Source organism: Podarcis liolepis (genome assembly GCF_965112155.1).
Source record: "Podarcis liolepis genome assembly, chromosome: 7".
NCBI lineage: Eukaryota > Metazoa > Chordata > Lepidosauria > Squamata > Lacertidae > Podarcis > Podarcis liolepis.
This window is the reverse complement of record NC_139561.1, coordinates 4116256-4133712: the sequence shown is the minus strand read 5'-3', so window position 1 is coordinate 4133712 and position 17457 is coordinate 4116256. Positions and strand designations below refer to the sequence as shown.

The 17457-nt window shown below is 47.3% G+C and overlaps 1 protein-coding gene and 2 long non-coding RNA genes across 3 annotated transcripts in view; 2 read left to right on the top strand and 1 right to left on the bottom strand.

Annotated features, from left to right (window-relative positions):
* The first annotated feature begins 1399 nt into the window (after positions 1–1399).
* Positions 1400–17457, top strand: part of LOC310712019 — a 30775-nt gene continuing 14717 nt past the window's right edge. Inside the window, exon 1 of the long non-coding RNA XR_014528733.1 lies at positions 1400–1724. This is a non-coding gene — a long non-coding RNA (uncharacterized lncRNA). The remainder of the gene's footprint in view (positions 1725–17457) is intronic.
* On the top strand, positions 1934–3865 carry ADRA2B (adrenoceptor alpha 2B). The gene has a single exon (XM_083514320.1). It carries the CDS (start codon positions 2444–2446, stop codon positions 3767–3769), a length of 1326 nt encoding a protein of 441 aa, XP_083370446.1. The 5' UTR covers positions 1934–2443; the 3' UTR covers positions 3770–3865.
* On the bottom strand, positions 5795–16259 carry LOC310711999. Its single transcript, XR_014528712.1, has 3 exons — positions 14941–16259; positions 7425–14580; positions 5795–7064 (listed from the first exon to the last, which is right to left on the bottom strand). It is a non-coding gene; the product is annotated as an uncharacterized lncRNA (long non-coding RNA).

Below are 17457 nucleotides of genomic sequence, written 5' to 3'. Positions count from 1 at the left end.
CCACCTGCTGAGTCGATACCGGGTGGCTTTAGCCACCCACGCAAGCCTGGGAGCTTCCTGCGCGTCAATGGGCGGATGCTGACGGAGGGGCCACTGGCTCCCCAGGGAATGTGAGGCAGTGGAAGGCAGCACTCGCCCACCCTCTGCCTGCCCTGCCATTCTGGGCTCTGGCGCTTGCCTGCCCAGCATCCTGCGTTGGCGGCATGGGCTGGGAGCAGCTCTGCGTGGCATAGCCGCCAACCGCCCCCCTGACCCTACCATACCTGAACTTCCAATGGCTCTCCCCCTTCCGATGGAAGCTCTGCATGCCATGGCCTCCACATGCTCTCCTGTGGCCAAAGCGACTGCTCCACACGCCACATCCGTTTCCAGGGCACAGGAAATGCCACACCCCCCCAAAAAAACCCAACAACCCCCCCAAACCAAATATTTCCTTTAAAATGCAAACATCTGCCCAGGTGGCCATGTCAGCCCCCCAAAAGAGGGCATGTCCGGGAAAACCTGGACGTATGGCAACCCTAAGGCAAAATTGATTACACAAGTCTGGAGGTTGCTGCTCTGTGTTTTAGTTGAATATCTGCCTGGTATCATGTTAACAATTCCTAAGAAGGGAGACCTTGAAATTGCTCAACAGCAGCAGGCCAAGCAGGTGCACAGGTCACCCAGTCACTGGTAACATTAATTTCTATTATTATTTCTAAATTAGCCTATATACATACAAATTAGCATATGCAACTGTGATTGAAATCCATATCCCCGCTGCCCCTGTTTTTGTGGTGATGTGTACATTGTTGCCCTAGACTCTTCTCTCTGGACTTTCTTCCTCCTTCTCCCCTTCTTTTCATGGGGCTATTGCCTGTGCTCCCCGGGGCGGCCAACTTGAACAAAATGCGGGGGGCAGATAAGCCCTGCCCCACATGATCACATGACATGGTGCACACACACCATTTGAATGACAATGCCCATCAACTTTGGGGGGAGCATCAAATATTTTTGGGGGGGCAAGACCCCTTGGCCCTTGTAGTTGGCTCCTATGTTTCCCACTCTCCTTTCCCAGGAATCCTGCTCCCCTTGGCCCTCCCTCCCCCCCCTCACCGTCCCCAATGTCTCCATTCCTAGGGACCTCTTCTTCTCCCAGATAGTTCTGCCTTCCTGGCTCCTTTCCAGTATCAGAGCAGGAACAGAGAATGTGCAGAAAGGAGGTGTGAGGTAAGCCAGCAGCTGGGGGGTCTGAAGAGCTTGAAATTCCCCCCATTAATCTTAGAAGTCCTTCTCATTGGCTGGACTGAGCTCTGTGGTGGTCCACAAGTTACAAGTTTCATTGAAAGCTGTATCATAATTGCAAAAGTAGATGGGCATTTATTTGAGAAGCATTGTACTAAATTCTCACCCCGTTTTGTAAAGAGCATCCTTCCTGCTCTCTCTGTTTTTCTTTCTTTAAATAATAATAATTATTAAACAACCCAGAGCTGCAGTTCTTCAAAGTCTGACCAGATCTCCCCATATCAAAGTTTCCAGAAGGGGAGATGAAACGCAGCAGGGCTCAGATGGAAAGCTGCCTGGTCTGAGTCATCATATACACAGCAGCTATCAGAGTAATTTAGTTACAGAGCAACCTGCATTGTAAAAAACACACTCGCAGGCCATGGTGGGCTCTCCTGGCAGGAGGCTAGAGAAAGACGGAAGAGTCAGCTGAGTAGCTGGAGGGACTCAGTTGAAAGGAGGTGAGTGGCTCTTGCAGAACCCAGGACAGTCTTGGCGGCTGCTAGATTGTGATTGCATGTGTGTATGTTTGCATGTTCTGCACACCCCTCTCTTGATTCCTTTCTCTCCCCTCCTGGAGCCTGACAAAAAGCTGAAAGACTGCATGACATCACATGTCAGAGATTCCTCGTGGAGAGAAAAACCCAACTCCTCCTGCAGCTCGTTTCAAAAGGCACTGGGAGGCTTGGTCTGTCCACGTCAAGCAGAGAGAGAGAGAGAGGAGGCAGGCAGAGCGCAGTTCAGTCGCCAGGCTGCACAGATCTCTCAACTTTTCCAGCAGCGAAGAGGAAGAGAAGGAATAAAACTTCTTGGGTTATTCCGAGCCAGCAGTGCTACAGTGATCAGAAGTGTCTGGGCACTGGAGAAGCAAAAGACCCGGAGAGGGAGAGAAGGAGAGAGGCATCGCTGTTGTGGACTGGAGGGAGTGGTGCTGTGAATTAGCATCCAGAGCAGTTCAGCATTACTGCAAGAGAAGCCAATGCTCCGGCTGGAAGAATCCCAGTATGGAAGAAGTGCCAGCAACTCTGCCCTGGCAACTCTCTCCCTGAACTGCTGCTTCTCCTCTGACTCAGGTAACAATGGGGGGCTTCTGATCCGTGGACCCTCAGGCACATGTGAAACTGAGAAGGTGGGCCCCACATCCCACCTGGACCTGTAGGGCCACTCCTTCTAAATTATCATGGCTACCATGGGCGGTCATGACGGCTACAATATCCAAGCCACCGCCGCCATTGCAGCTGTCACCACCTTCCTCATCATCTTCACCATCTTTGGCAACATTCTGGTGATCATTGCTGTGCTGACCAGCAGGTCTCTGAAAGCCCCACAGAACCTTTTCCTGGTGTCCCTTGCGGCCGCAGACATCCTAGTGGCCACCCTCATCATCCCCTTCTCTCTTGCCAATGAGTTGATGGGCTACTGGTATTTCAGCAGGACATGGTGTAAAGCCTACCTGGCCTTGGATGTTCTCTTCTGCACAGCCTCCATCGTGCATCTCTGTGCCATCAGTCTGGACCGGTACTGGTCGGTGAGCAGAGCCATTGAGTACAACTCCAAGAGGACGCCAAGGAGAATCAAGTGCACCATCCTTGTGGTGTGGCTGATTGCGGCCGTCATCTCCTTGCCTCCGCTGGTCCTCAATGAAAACCCAAACAATGCCAAAGAGGATGCAAGGAGGTGTGAGCTGAATGAGGAGCCCTGGTACATCCTCTCCTCCAGTACCTGCTCTTTCTTTGCCCCCTGCGTCATTATGATCTTGGTGTATATTAGGATCTACTTCATAGCCAAGCGTCGAAACAAGCAGAGGACTCAAGCTAAGAAGCCCAAGACAAAGGCAGAAGAAGGGGTACCCCAAATCATCGCCGTTCCATCTGTCGAAACCTCTCCCAAGCAGGACCAATCCAAGCCTCAGGGAGAAGGGGAGCCAAATGGACATCAGGTACCCACTCAGGAAAGTGACCAGGCAGAGACCCATTGCCTCTCTACTGAGAAGTTTTCTCTTGTAAGCCAGGAGGAGAAAGACCCAGAGCCAGCAACTGCCACCAGCCCTTCTCAGTCCCTGCCTGAGAAGAAGCCATCTTCAGAGTGCTTTCCCCCCAGCAGCATCAAGCAGGGCAATGGACCCCCCCAGAGCTCCCCTCAGGGCATGGACACCTTGGCCACTGCGAAAGGGGAGGTCCTTCTGGTGAGGAGGGTGAAGACCCTCAGTGCCAACCCCTGGAAGAGGAAGACACACCTCAACCGGGAGAAGAGGTTCACCTTTGTCCTGGCTGTGGTGATCGGGGTCTTTGTCATCTGTTGGTTCCCTTTCTTCTTCCTCTACAGCCTCCGGGCCATCTGTCCCCCAGAGCACTGTCCAATCCCAGATAGCACCTTTAAGTTTTTCTTCTGGATTGGCTACTGCAACAGCTCCTTGAACCCTGTCATATATACCATCTTCAATCAGGACTTCCGTAAGGCTTTTAGGAAGATTCTCTGCAGGCAGTGGACTCAGACTGCCTGGTAAGAGAGGCTGGGTGAGGGCAGGCAAGCAAGCAAGCAGTTCAGAGTGCATGGGGACCCTTGTGGAAACGGAACTCATCATGCTATTTAAACTGAACAAGGAAAACTATATTTATTTGTTGGCTTTTGTGTTTGTAGAAAGGGGAGTGAGGTGAGTGCTGGATAGAAACTGGCTTTTCGGGCAGTCGATTTTAGTTCAGCTATCTCTGTCTGTGTGTGTATAATGCAGACCCACATCCAACATATTTCCGCCAACATATTTTCTTCCACCAAAAGATCATGTGCCAATGCCAAATATCTTCTGATTAGTTGGGTCAAAGGAACCCCTTTCCCCTAAATCCTGTGGCTGAATGAGAGTGTGCTCAAGGGTTGCCAGCTTTGCAAACTATCCCTGTTGCTGTGCCTTTAACAGCAGCTTGATCTGCAGGGATTAGCAGGTGATAATGTTTTTGTCTCCACGCTGCAAAAAGCTTCCTGTGCGATTCCTGCAGACTAAGATGCTGTCAAGGCAAAGGAGCAACCCTGGCAAATTTCCTCGCCTCCTGACCACTTGGCAGCCTCCTGTGCCATCCAGGTAAGCCACAAAAAAGTAACCAGTTAAACAGCCTAAAACTAATCCGTTTATATCTGTAAATGTTGAACATGCTTCAGAAGAAATCTGCAAAGTGTCTATTTCTCTGCTCAGGAATCTAGGACTGAAAATTCTCTTTCAGGGGCATGTTGGCAGCTATGAAGGCACGACAGTCGGGTTGCCAACTGGCCAAAATAAAATGGATGGGACTGCTCCTGTGCCTTTGACAGAAAATTTGTATACAGGTGTCGGCATGGAAATAGTGTTGCTTGCTAACGTCTGCACATTGAAGGCACAGCGCAGGCAGGGCTGGAAGCAAAAGTTGGCAGTTGAAATGGTCTCATTTTTTTAAAAAAGGGTGATTTGAGCCAAATGTTGATGTTTGTTGTATTTGATTGCAGCCAGCTATTGGGAAATTCCCTGGACGGTGCTTTTTGACATGGCAGGGTTGTTAACTTTTAAAAATCAGTTCTGTTCCTGTACCTTTAAAGGCAGAATGATTTGGAGAAATTTAGAAAGGCAAGCTTTTGTAGCTCTTTCGGTTCCACATCAAGAAAAACTTCAGCTGTTACATTTATGCGAGTTAAGCTGCTGTTAAAAGCACGAAAGCAGCCCTGTTTAAAAATAGCAGCAGCAAAGTAGCAATCTGGGTTGTTTTTATTGTGTTTCCTATTCCTTTGCTTCTGGAGTCCTTGCAGATAACATCAAATATTTCTGCATTGGAGGTGGTTGGACTAGGTGATCCTTGGGGTCTCTTCCAACTCTATGATTCCAAATTCTTTCCACGGAACATGTGCATGGAAGGGTAGGCACTGGCTTCTAAATCAGGAAAGCAAAGTCCTCTAAGACACCAGAGGCTTTTTGCTACTATTTAGGATTGGCAACTGACTAAGAAGAAAACTCCAGCCTGGTCTGTGTTTTGACCTTCAAGAGCAGCTTGATCTGTAGAAATCAACAGACAAAGTCCCCTTGAGCTATAGGCTGCCTATTGCACACAGTTTAAAGGGCTATTGAAGGCACAGCTGAAGTGGCCCTTTGGAAATTTGGCAGCTAGGTTACTATGCTCGGAGGAAGGGTTCAGGTGTGCAAAATTGGCCTGAGCTGTGTTAATGTGGAAGGAGGAAACACATTCACACATGGAGGTGGGCAGAAGAGGAGGGTTCCCACTGCAGCACAAAGTCCAGCTTTGTTGGTATGGGTTTGTAGTAGTCCTATTGAAATTAATTGACATGTCTAACTTAGGTCCATTAATTTCAATGGGTCTACACTGAGTAGAAGTTAGTTGGATGCAGACCTACATCCCCAAGGACTGCAGCATTGAATGGAAGCCTTTGACTGACTACTGCTCCCCAGTTAAAGAAACCATCGTTGATTAACTTATGAGTTTTAGTTGATCGCTTAACAAAAGCTGCTATCTGTATGAGAAAAGAACAAAGTGCTTTTTTTTTGGAAAAGAATATATTTTCTTTGAGTTTGGAGCAGGGTTTTGGAAAACGTGTTGTCTTTCAGAGTTTGTTGGCTCTCCATTATCCAGGCTCCTGGGAACTGGAGGCCAACAAACTCAGGATGGCCACAGGTTCATCAGCTTTGGTTAGTGGATGCATGTGTGGATAACAGCAGACTCCCTCATAAAGAAGGCCTTCTCCCTCTTCTCCCACACAGCCAAGAGCCTATCTAGCCCAGGATTCCATTTTCACAGTAGCTGGCCAGATGCCTATGGGAAGCCTGCAAGCAGAACAAGAGTGTGAGATCCCTCTCCACACTTGTGAGTCTCAGCTTTAAGTTTTATTCAGAAGCATCTTACCTCTGATAGTGGAGGCAGAATATAGCCTTATTCTCATGAATTTATCTAATCCTCTTTTAAGGCTGCCCTCTATGCCCTGGGTCTAGTCCTGGGAAGTTGATACCAGTTAAAAAGCATATATGTGAAACAATGTTTTTTTGTCCTGCCAAGCATCACTTCACGCTGGCCTACTTTGAAGTGCATTTGCCATTTTGCTTTTTATGTTTTACCTGTGCTGAGCAATTAGTTATCAGCAAACTTTTCTACCTCACTGATCACCCTTAATTCTGGATGGTTTATGAACAACTTAAGAAGCACAAGTCCCGGTTCCAGCCCTTGGGGCTCTCCTTTCTATATCACTCCATAGGGAGAACAGTCCCTGTATTCCTGTTTTGTTCTGATCCAGAAGAGGTCCTCTCCTCCTCTTCTACTATTGCTAAGCTTGCTAAGGAATCTTTGGTGACAGACTTCACAAAAATCTTTAGCAAAACTACACAGTGTTGATGGCTCAAGCACCTCGCCCTCTAAGCTTACTGACACTCAAAGAACTCTGAAAGGTTAGTGAGACTATTGCAGAAATCGTGCTGGTTTTGCTTCAGCAAGACTTAACTCTCCTATATACTTGCCAATTCTATCTCTAGTAATGCTCTCCCCCAGTTTTCCTGAAACAGATGTTAATTACCCAGATTCCCCCTGGATCCCTTTTGGAAAATTAGTGTTACATTCTGAAATGGTGCTTGACACCTGCAGTATTTTTAAGTTCTTACATTTAAATAATGTTTAAAATGTTAAATCTGCTGATCAGTTACATGGGGGACTCTTTTTAATCAATCAAAATGTTGTAATTAATCAGTCTGATTAATTTATTAGATGCCACAATCTGTCTTTAAAAAGTGCCGAGATCACTTGGGGAACAAAATGATGATTGCAACGAGATGTGTGTGTCTGTGTATAATATAAAGTAAAGGTAAAGGTACCCCTGCCCATACGGGCCAGTCGTGTCCGACTCTAGGGTTGCACACTCATCTCACTCAAGAGGCCGGGGGCCAGCGCTGTCCAGAGACACTTCCGGGTCACGTGGCCAGCGTGACGAAGCTGCTCTGGCGAGCCGGCACCAGCGCAGCACACGGAAACGCCGTTTACCTTCCCGCTATAAAGCGGTACCTATTTATCTACTTGCACTTAAGGGTGCTTTCGAACTGCTAGGTGGGCAGGAGCTGGGACCGAACGACGGGAGCTCACCCCGCCACGGGGATTCGAACCGCCGACCATACGATTGGCAAGTCCTAGGCACTGAGGTTTTACCCACCTCAAATATACACATTTGAAAAAATGAGGATGAAATTTCATTCTCTTTTTCCCTCTTCTACTCTGGAGGACAGAATGCCTCTCCTCAGGGTTTACCCCAAGACATTTTGCTGCCTGAGACAAAGGAGAAGATGGGGTCCTCCCCGCACTTCCACATGCAGAAGCCAAACAGGACTGGTAGCTGAATCTTACTTGAATATTGACAAGACTATAGCCGGTTGTGTGGCTCACGCAGCTCTTGTCTCAAAAGGGGGCTCAGGAGGAACAGCCATGAGGCTGCCCCACTGCCCCCCAGTATCTGCCACCTGGGACAGTTTCCTAACTCTGCCTCATGGTCAGTCTCAATCTTGCCTGTCCTCAAGTGCTTTTGGTTGATTAATCAAGGTCGTAGTCCTGTGCTGCCAGCCACGGCAGAGCTCAGTGGAGGAAGAAGCCAGCCAAGCCCGGGGGGACTTGTCTGAAGGCAGAGTCCATATGCAAGGTCCGGTCTAGTCCAAAGGTCTGGAGTATCTCAGTTCACATAGTCAGACGATCCAGGGGTCAAGAAAGCTGAGGTTCTGAAGTCACGAGAAGCAAGAAGCAGCCCAGTCTGGCCAGGAACAACAAATGATGTTCCCAGCAACTGGCTGAGGCTGGAGGTCCTGCTTAAGAAAGCTGGAGCCTGCTGGTTCTCCTCAGGAGCAAGAAGGCTGATCAGCAGCAGGAGGAGTCACTTCACCTTCTGCTCCTTCAGGCTGCTGCTCAGCAGGTGAAGCCAACTCCTGGCCCATGACAGTCAAGCATGGTTGAAAGCATAAGCACACTTTCCAGGGAATATATTCCACTCCAGGCTGGCCCTACCATTAGGCGGAGTGAAGCAGCCACTTGAGGCAGCAAGATTTGGGGTGTCACGAAAAGGCAGCAAATTGTTAGCTAATTAATTTATTATAATTGTAACTATATTTCAGGGAGAGGAAGAGGGGCTTGTAGCATTTTCTACCTCATGCGCCAACATTCCAGTGGGGTGGGGTAAATTTTCTGCTGTTCCCCATGCAGCAAAGTGCCTGGCCTGAACCCATTGAAACCAATGAAATTTACTTCTGAGTAATACTTGCAATTGTACTGGAATATTTATTTCATCAGCTGATAGCCCTAATTTCTAGCTTTCAGTTAACCATGAACAGGTTGTTGCTGCTGTTTTTTCAAAATGAGTGTCCTATCTCATTCCTACTAGCTATCAACCATTTTGAATTAGAAACTCTCTTTCCCTGGAGACTTTCCTCTTTCGCCAGCCAGTTCCATGAGGGAAAGAAGTTCAACAGGTGCCCCTTTCCCAAACTGGACCGACACAGAATAGCCCTGCAGAGTAGGGGGGGGAGCCCTCTTTCCCCTTAACAGCGTTGTCAACTTTCTAATGGTTTTGCTCCTGTGCCTATAAGGGCAACTTGATGTGGAAAAGCGAAGCAGACAAAAGCTTTCCCTCAGCTGGAGAGAGTGGAGGAGAAAGCTTTGCCTGCTTCATTTTTGTCCTGAGGTACAGGACAAAAGGTCAGTAAAAACATAAAAGGGTGGAGGTCCTCCTGATGCAAATGTAGGTTTGCCAACCTTTTTGACAAGGTTCCTTTGTCTTTAACAGATATATAGCAAACAGAATCCCCCCCCCCCATCACAACAGGTCAGCCAAAAAGTTTCTCCTTCAGAGTTTGGGGGTGGTGGTGACTGAATGAAGTCACAATGCCAATATTTTGCAACCTGAATTCTAGAGATTTGTACTTTTGACCATTTTCATTAGTCTAAACTAGCCTTCCACAACCTAGAGCATTTCTAGTTTGTTTGTTTTTGACAGCACAGCTGATGGCAGTTGTAGTTCAAGACTTCTGGTGTGGGGCAGGGGGCACCAGGTTGGGGAAGACTGAGCATAACGAAACTGGAAAGCTCTGCTGATGAAGCCTAGCTTCTCTCTCATAGTTTTGTTCTTTCTATGGGTCATTAAAGAAAAAAATGAGGAAACCAATTTCCTGAAATACTTCTCTCACAGCTGAATATATAAATTTGCTAACCGTTTCTTTCTAAAATATGTGCCTCATTTCTATCTGCATGGTTATGTTCCACATGGGTCCTATTGATCTTTTTTCTGAGTCCTAAAAGCAAGATTTGTATATGGATCTGTCCCAAATCTCCTCTCCCTTCACCCCAAAAATAAATGCAACATTATTATTTTTTTCAAAATGCATTTTACATCTCTGATATACATCTCAGAATAATTTTCTGAATTCTGTGTGGGAGGCAAACATGAAATGGATAAAGTGATGTCTATATTCTAAATTGGGACTTTTGAGATTCTGCCCCATATGATCAACTGGCTTACTGAGGCTTCCTCAGTCAGAAGGTGATAAAAAAGTGATTGTAAAAAATCCTGCTAGCTATTTTTTTTAATCAAGGCCCAGCAGAGTTGGCTACTGTTAGAAGTGGGTCCTGAGACCCACAAAATAAATTCTGAATGAAGTTGGTGAAGCAGCAAAAAGTTTATTGATTATAAAATGTTCTTGCAGGAGCAGGTGTCCAGCAGGCACACTCCAAAATTGGCAAAACACAAGCTTATATCCGGAAGCACAGCTTCCCTCCCTTGTTTCCCCATTGGCCGGGTATGTGCAAGGTTTACAGTCTATCACGACCTCCTAATTCAGGGGTCAGCAAACTTTTTCAGCAGGGGGCCGGTCCACTGTCCCTCAGACCTTGTGGGGGCCGGACTATATTTTGAAAAAATAAATAATGAACGAATTCCTATGCCTCACAAATAACCCAGAGATGCATTTTAAATAAAAGCACACAATCTACTCATGTAAAAACATGCTGATTCCTGGACCACCTGTGGGCCAGATTTAGAAGGTGATTGGGCTGGATCTGGCCCCCGGGCCTTAGTTTGCCTACCCATGGCCTAATTAGACTACTAAAATCCCCGCCCTTGTTGATATCTCCCATTACTCTGAATTCGATAGCCATCACCCGTTTATCTTTCTCCTTATTTGGTCCATGTCTCTATGTTTTTACACATTGACTCAAACGATAAAGCCACTAACGGACCACTAACGAGTTCTATATCTGCCGAAGCGTACAAATAAACTGTAATCCAGCTGCAAGCTGTCCTATCTATGAGCACCCTAACCACAAACCGTTAAGTACAGTGGTACCTCGTTTTCGAATGTAATCCATTCTGGAAGACGGTTTAAGTTCGAAAACCAAAAACTGAAAGCGGAAGCCTCAAAATGAAAAATTCAAAGCGGAAAATTCAAAACGGAAGCTGTGTTTCATGTTTGGCTTCCGAGGCGCGATCGAAAACAGAGGTACCACTGTATAAGCAGGTCTGTGCTATCTTTAGTCATCTAGCAGTTGCAACATCCGTGAAAAAGTGACATTATTATTCCTCAAAGCTACACACATCTCCACTGTTGGAGGCAGTACAGTAGGCTTCTCTGAATTTCAGTTGATGGGAATCACAAGTGAAGGGAGGGCTGCTATTGTGCCTGGGTTGCAGGCTTCTCACAGGCCTCTGGTTAGGGTTGGGTTGCCACCTTTGTTCTGGCAAAATATAGGGTGGGGCAGGGCAGTTGGTGGACAATCCCCCCCCCCCCCAATCTGGCGCTGAAGTGACTTCTGGCAATCCATTACAATCTATTGCAGCCTAACCGGACAGCCTCTCTGGAATTTGTCACACACGCACACATATACATGAATGTGTGAATCTGTCTGTGCTTTGGCTACCCAGAGCTTAACTAGAAGACCTTTCACACACCCTTTCAAAACACAGGCATTTGGAGAGGATTCCTAACTTGGAAGACCTGAAATACAAGACAAAACTGTTTCAATACAGTCTAAAATCCTCCAAAGAAAGAGAATCCACCACTGACCATCTCTCACTGGTGTTTAGGCGGAATCTCCCTTCTTGTAACTTGAATCCATTGGTTCATCTTCTACCCTCCAGAGCAGGAGAAAACAAGCTTCCTCCATCCTCTATGTGACATAATAATAATAATAATAATAATAATAATAATAATAATAATAATAATTTATACCCTGCCCATCTGGCTGGGTTTCTCCAGCCACTCTGGGTGGCTTCCAATAAAATATTAAAAATACAATAAAATATCAAACATTAAAAACTTCCCGAAACAGGTTACCTCAGATGTCTTCTAAAAGTCAGATAGTTGTTTACTTCCTTGACATCTGATGGGAGGGTGTTCCGCAGGGCTGGTGCCACCACCGAGAAGGCCCTCTGCCTGGTGGCCCGTAACTTCGTTTCTCGCAGTGAGGGAACCGCCAGAAGGCCCTTGGAGCTGGACCTCCCTTTATATATTTGACAGCCCTTTGTATATTTGAAGATGGCTATCATATCTCCTCTCAGTCTCCTTTCCAGGCTAAACATACCCAGCACCCTCAACCGTTTCTAATAAGGTTTGGTTTCCAGACACTTTATCATCTTGGTTGCCCTCCCCTGCATACATTCCAGCTTGTCAATATCCATCTTCAATTGTGGTGCCCAGAACTGGGCACAATTGTGGTCTGACCAAGACAGAATAGAGTGGTACTATTACTTCCCTTGATTGAGACACTAGCACTGTGGTCTAAACCACTGAGCCTCTTGGGCTTGCCGATTGGAAGGTCAGCAGTTCAAATCCCCGCAATGGAGTGAGCTCCCATTTCTCTGTCCCAGCTCCTGCCAACCTAGCAGTTCAACAGCATACCAGTGCAAGTAGATAAATAGGTACTGCTGTAAATGGTGTTTCTGTGCGTTCTGGCACACACCACAGTGTCCCATCGCACCAGAAGGAGTTTAGTCATGCTGGACACATGACCCAAAAAGCTGTCTGCAGGCAAATGCCAGCTCCTTCGGCCTGAAATCGGAGATGAGCGCCACATCTCATAGTCAATTTCAACTGGACTTAACTGTCCAGGGTCCTTTATCTTTTGTTGTTGTTGTTTAGTCGTTTAGTGGTGTCCGGCGCTTCGTGATCCCATGGACCAGAGCACACCAGGCACTCCTGTCTTCCACTGCCTCCCGCAGTTTGGTCAAACTCATGCTGGTAGCTTCGAGAACACTATCCAACCATCTCATCCTCTGTCGTCCCCTTCTCCTTGTGCCCTCCATCTTTCCCAACATCAGGGTCTTTTCCAGGGAGTCTTCTCTTCTCCTGAGGTGGCCAAAGTACTGGAGCCTCAGCTTCACGATCTGTTCTTCCAGTGAGCACTCAGGGCCGATTTCCTTAAGAATGGAGAGGTTTGATCTTCTTGCAGTCCATGGGACTCTCAAGAGTCTCCTCCAGCACCAGAATTCAAAAGCATCCATTCTTCGGCGATCAGCCTTCTTTATGGTCCAGCTCTCACTTCCATACATCACTACTGGGAAAACCAGAGCTTTAACTATACGGACCTTTGTTGGCAAGGTGATGTCTCTGCTTTATCTTTACCTGCCACTTTAAACAGTCACGACTCCTTCCAAGCAATTCTGAGACCTGTAGTTTGTTAAGGATGCAGAGAGTCGCAAGGTAACTCCTATTCCTCTCCCAGAGCTACAGTTCCCTGAGTGCCTTAGCAACCAGTTCTTCTTCACAGGGAACTCTGCCCAACAGCACCAGAGAGCCAAGTGGTTCTTTTGGGCAACAGCATTTTGGGCAAGACCAGTGAAAGAGAGGAGCTTATCCCTTGCAGAGGATGGGTGCTGCTCAGGATGAGTGTTCTTCACCAGCATCCATCTAGGCTGGCAACCTGTGAGCCAGCAAGCTGCCTTTTGCCACAGGGACTGGAGAACCTGCAGCTCTCCAACTGTCCTTCGACTATTGTTCCCATCGTCCCTGGCCATTGGTTGTGCCGGCTGGGGTTGATGGGAGATGGAGTCCTACAGTGCTCCATCCTTGCCTTAGTAGGTCCAGTTTGGCCCAGTGGACAACGCTTGGCAAACCCTAACAAAGGAGGCTGTTTGCGCTTGCTCTTAAAGTGTGACACAGCCAGTTAACTGTGCTGAGGACGAGATCTGCTGTTAGGAGAGAGCACATTCATTGGGCATACAGAGCAGCTTGGCGTATCTGTTTATTTCTCGTTTCCTGCCCTCATCTACTAAGCAAGATGGTGATATAAGATTGTATTGCTATAAACAGCAGGGAATTCATTTCCGTTCTGCGTCCTCCATCATACTTGTAGCAAAATCAGAAGTGTTCCGTACAAATAATGGCTTTCAGAGCAGACCATAGTGACTGCAGCGCTGTCCCTTTCCAAATCTGCAGAGTTCAATGCACTTTACAGAGCAACATTCCTTGTATAATAATGAGTGACTGTGGCAGAAGTGTTTTTCCCCATGCCAAGTGTCAAGCTGTATCATCATGGCAGTTCATGCTATGTGCCAAGACACATTCTGAACCAAAGAAGCCTCAAAATTCTCTGCTCAGAGTAAACAAGGCAGGTTTGCTTATTTTCTGCAAACTTTGCTTGGAATTAGGTGGAAAGATTTGCTCTGGAAGTGCCTCGCTCTTGCTCCTTGCTAATGGGATGAGGTTGCCAACTTCTCAAGTGACATCTGTAGCTGTGCCATAAACAGTGGCTTGAGATGCAAGAATTTGCAGGTGTTGTTTTTTAGGGCCTAGAGCCTGCTAATTTCTGCATTTCAAGCAGTGCTGAAGACTTCGGATGTAGAAGAGTGAGAGGAAATGAGAGAGGAAAGAGGGAGTGTCGTCTCTGGCAACAGGACTTCAGCAGCCAGCATCCTTTAGGAAAACGATTTACTAATGAGCGGCCAAGGCTGAATTTTAGGGAATTTGTGGGTATTTGCCTTGATTCTATTAATTTTGCATGCTTTACTCTATACATAGAATTCAAGAGGTTTTAGCATTTATTTTTTAATGGCCAGTGTTGTGCAGGTCATGTGGCACCTGCAATGGAAATGGAGGTTGCCTGGAGATCACATCTACCTTTTAACAAGGTGTATGCAGGTGGGGCTGAAAGACAGAAAAAGATAGTGAGTGTAATGAGCTACTCTGCCTCCTGCTTTATTTGTGCATTAAAAAGTAAATGCACACTGTCTAGGTTGTCACTTAGCAACCTTACCTACTATGGTAGGAGGGGCAAAAAAAACCTCTCTCTTGCTTTTAGCAGACATGGGAAGCTGTTTTTCTGTGGAGGCAGCCTGTTGGTCCATCTGGCTTAAAGGTACCCCTGCCCGTAGGGGCCAGTCTTGCCAGACTCTAGGGTTGTGCGCTCATCTCACTCTATAGGCCGGGAGCCAGCGCTGTCCGCAGACACTTCCGGGTCATGTGGCCAGCGTGACAAGCTGCACCTGGTGAGCCAGCGCAGCACACGGAATGCCGTTTACCTTCCCGCTGGTAAGCGGTCCCTATTTATCTACTTGCACCCGGGGGTGCTTTCTAACTGCTAGGTTGGCAGGCGCTGGGACCGAACGGCGGGAGCGCACCCCGCCGCGGGGATTCGAACCACCGACCTGACAATCGGCAAGTCCTAGGCGCTGAAGTTTTACCCACAGCGCCACCCGCGTCCCCATCTGGCTTACTACTGTCCATATCCGCCTTTGCCAACCTGGTGCCCTGCAGGTGTAGCTGGACTGCAACTGCCATGGGACTGGCAAAGGCTGACCTGTGTTGAGTGGCAGTAGATCCCAAGGAGTTTCAGAAAGGAGGGGGAGTGACGGGACTTTGGTGAGAATGAGGAAGCAGTGAAGTGGCAGCCATCTCTCTGCTGCATATACTTGGTTAAAGATCACAGTGTAATCTTTTGGTTGTCGCCTGGCCAACCCCCAATGCTTTTCCAATCTGGTACCTTTTCAGAGGTTAAGGACTACAACTCCCTTCAGGTCCAGCCAGTAAAGCTACATGATGCTGGAGTTGATGGGAGCATAGCCATGCTGGCTGGGGATTATGGGAGTTGTGGTCCAAAGCATCTGGATGGTGCCAGGTTGGCAAGGGCTGTTCTCATGGGTAATGGCCAGCCTGTACTTAGTGTATCTGCACCACAAGCTTAAAATGCAACGACTTCGTTCCTCTGCCACTGCATTCAAGGCTGCATTTGCACAGTGTGGCTCACCTTGGAGAGGGGGCAGGGGTGTCTTCACCTGATGTGCATGACCTTTCTGGTACCCCCCAGGCCCACAGAAAATCCTATCCATGAAGCTGTTGTCTGCACACATGCACTCATCTGAGCATGCACAATGGATGTCTCAAATGTACACACTATCCTTAAGGAGGAAGTGAAGGGGGCTCAATTTTTCTAGTTGGATTGAAGCTGGTTTGAGGGGGGAATGCATCAAGCAGCGGTACTTGTCAAGAAACTATGGGATTGATATAGATTGTGGCTGATATTGCAATATGTGGCTTCAAAAAGTGGGAGGGCACAGGATGCAGAGTAAGCTGCGGTGTGAACATACCCACAGTCATACCCCTTTGTTGATCAGAGGGGACATTTGGTCTCTGAACTAAACACACCTGGAAAAACTATGCTGCCGTTCAGATCATCTGGCCAGATCACCAACCAAAAGTCAGATCACTGAAAATAAGAGGAGACTCAAATCACTGCACCAGCTTTTGCCTCCGTCTTCACCTGTGTGCTGGAGAATGTGTAACGGTGGGGTTCTCTAAGCCCTCGTATGTACTCCGTGAATGTGAATTTTCTCCCACCCCCTTGTATGTACAGAATGATGTTTAGCAAAAAGAAAACGGGGAGGGGGGAGTCCTACAAGCTATTTTAACAATAAAAGATATTTTGTAATAAGTAAGTGTTGAGTCTCATTATGGGAAGGTGATGATATATGTCTCTGTGCGGCCGTGAGTGGCTCAGCTGTTTGGTTTAATATGAGGTATAACGCTTTGTGCCCTCTAAAGAGGAGATAATATGAAGGAAATATTTTTTAAAATTATCTTTCAAATTTTCTTGCACGAATTAAGAGTTTATTTTCTCTGAATGGGAATTGCAGTTGACAACAAGGGTGGACAGTGCAGGATTTAAGGATTCTGGGTAGCAAGTCTGAGAAGGGAGGTACAGAATTTGCTAGGCTACTTCTAAATAATAATACTTTGCATTTACGCACCACAATTTTTGCCAACCTGGTGTTCTCCAGGTGGTTTGGACCACAATTCCTGCCCGACCCAGCCAGCCTGGCTGGATGTTTCTGAGTGCCTGGAGCGGGTCAGGTTGTGGGTGGCTGCCTTTCTGACTAAGCAGGGCTACTATGAAGGAAGTGGGAACTAGAACTCCATGAGTGTTCTTAGAAAATAGTTCAAAGGGGCAGAGAGAGGACAAAGCTGCAGGCACCTGAGGGTGCAAATTCAGGTTGCGCAAGTAAAGCTGACTGGGAGTTCTTGCACAACAAACCCGCTTTCCCCAAAAAAGATCAGACTTTTTGCAAGACAGAAAATGATGGGGAAATGCACTGGAAAGTGTGGGATAAAAGGATCTAGGAGTCTTGGTTGACCACAAACTTGACATGAGCCAACAGTGTGACGCAGCAGCTAAAAAAGCCAATGCAATTCTGGGCTGCGTCAATAGGAGTATAGCATCTAGATCAAGGGAAGTAATAGTGCCACTGTATTCTGCTCTGGTCAGACCTCACCTGGAGTACTGTGTCCAGTTCTGGGCACCACAGTTCAAGAAGGACACTGACAAACTGGAACATGTCCAGAGGAGGGCAACCAAAATGGTCAAAGGCCTGGAAACGATGCCTTATGAGGAACGGCTAAGGGAGCTGGGCATGTTTAGCCTGGAGAAGAGGAGGTTAAGGGGTGATATGATAGCCATGTTCAAATATATAAAAGGATGTCACATAGAGGAGGGAGAAAGGTTGTTTTCTGCTGCTCCAGAGAAGCGGACACAGAGCAATGGATCCAAACTACAAGAAAGAAGATTCCACCTAAACATTAGGAAGAACTTCCTGACAGTAAGAGCTGTTTGACAGTGGAATTTGCTGCCAAGGAGTGTGGTGGAGTCTCCTGCTTTGGAGGTCTTTAAGCAGAGGCTTGACAACCATATGTCAGGAGTGCGCTGATGGTGTTTCCTG

Excerpts from the sequence above, each read along its gene's own strand:
- ADRA2B (XM_083514320.1), top strand. The coding sequence starts at position 2,444 with ATGGCTACCATGGGCGGTCATGACGGCTACAATATCCAAGCCACCGCC.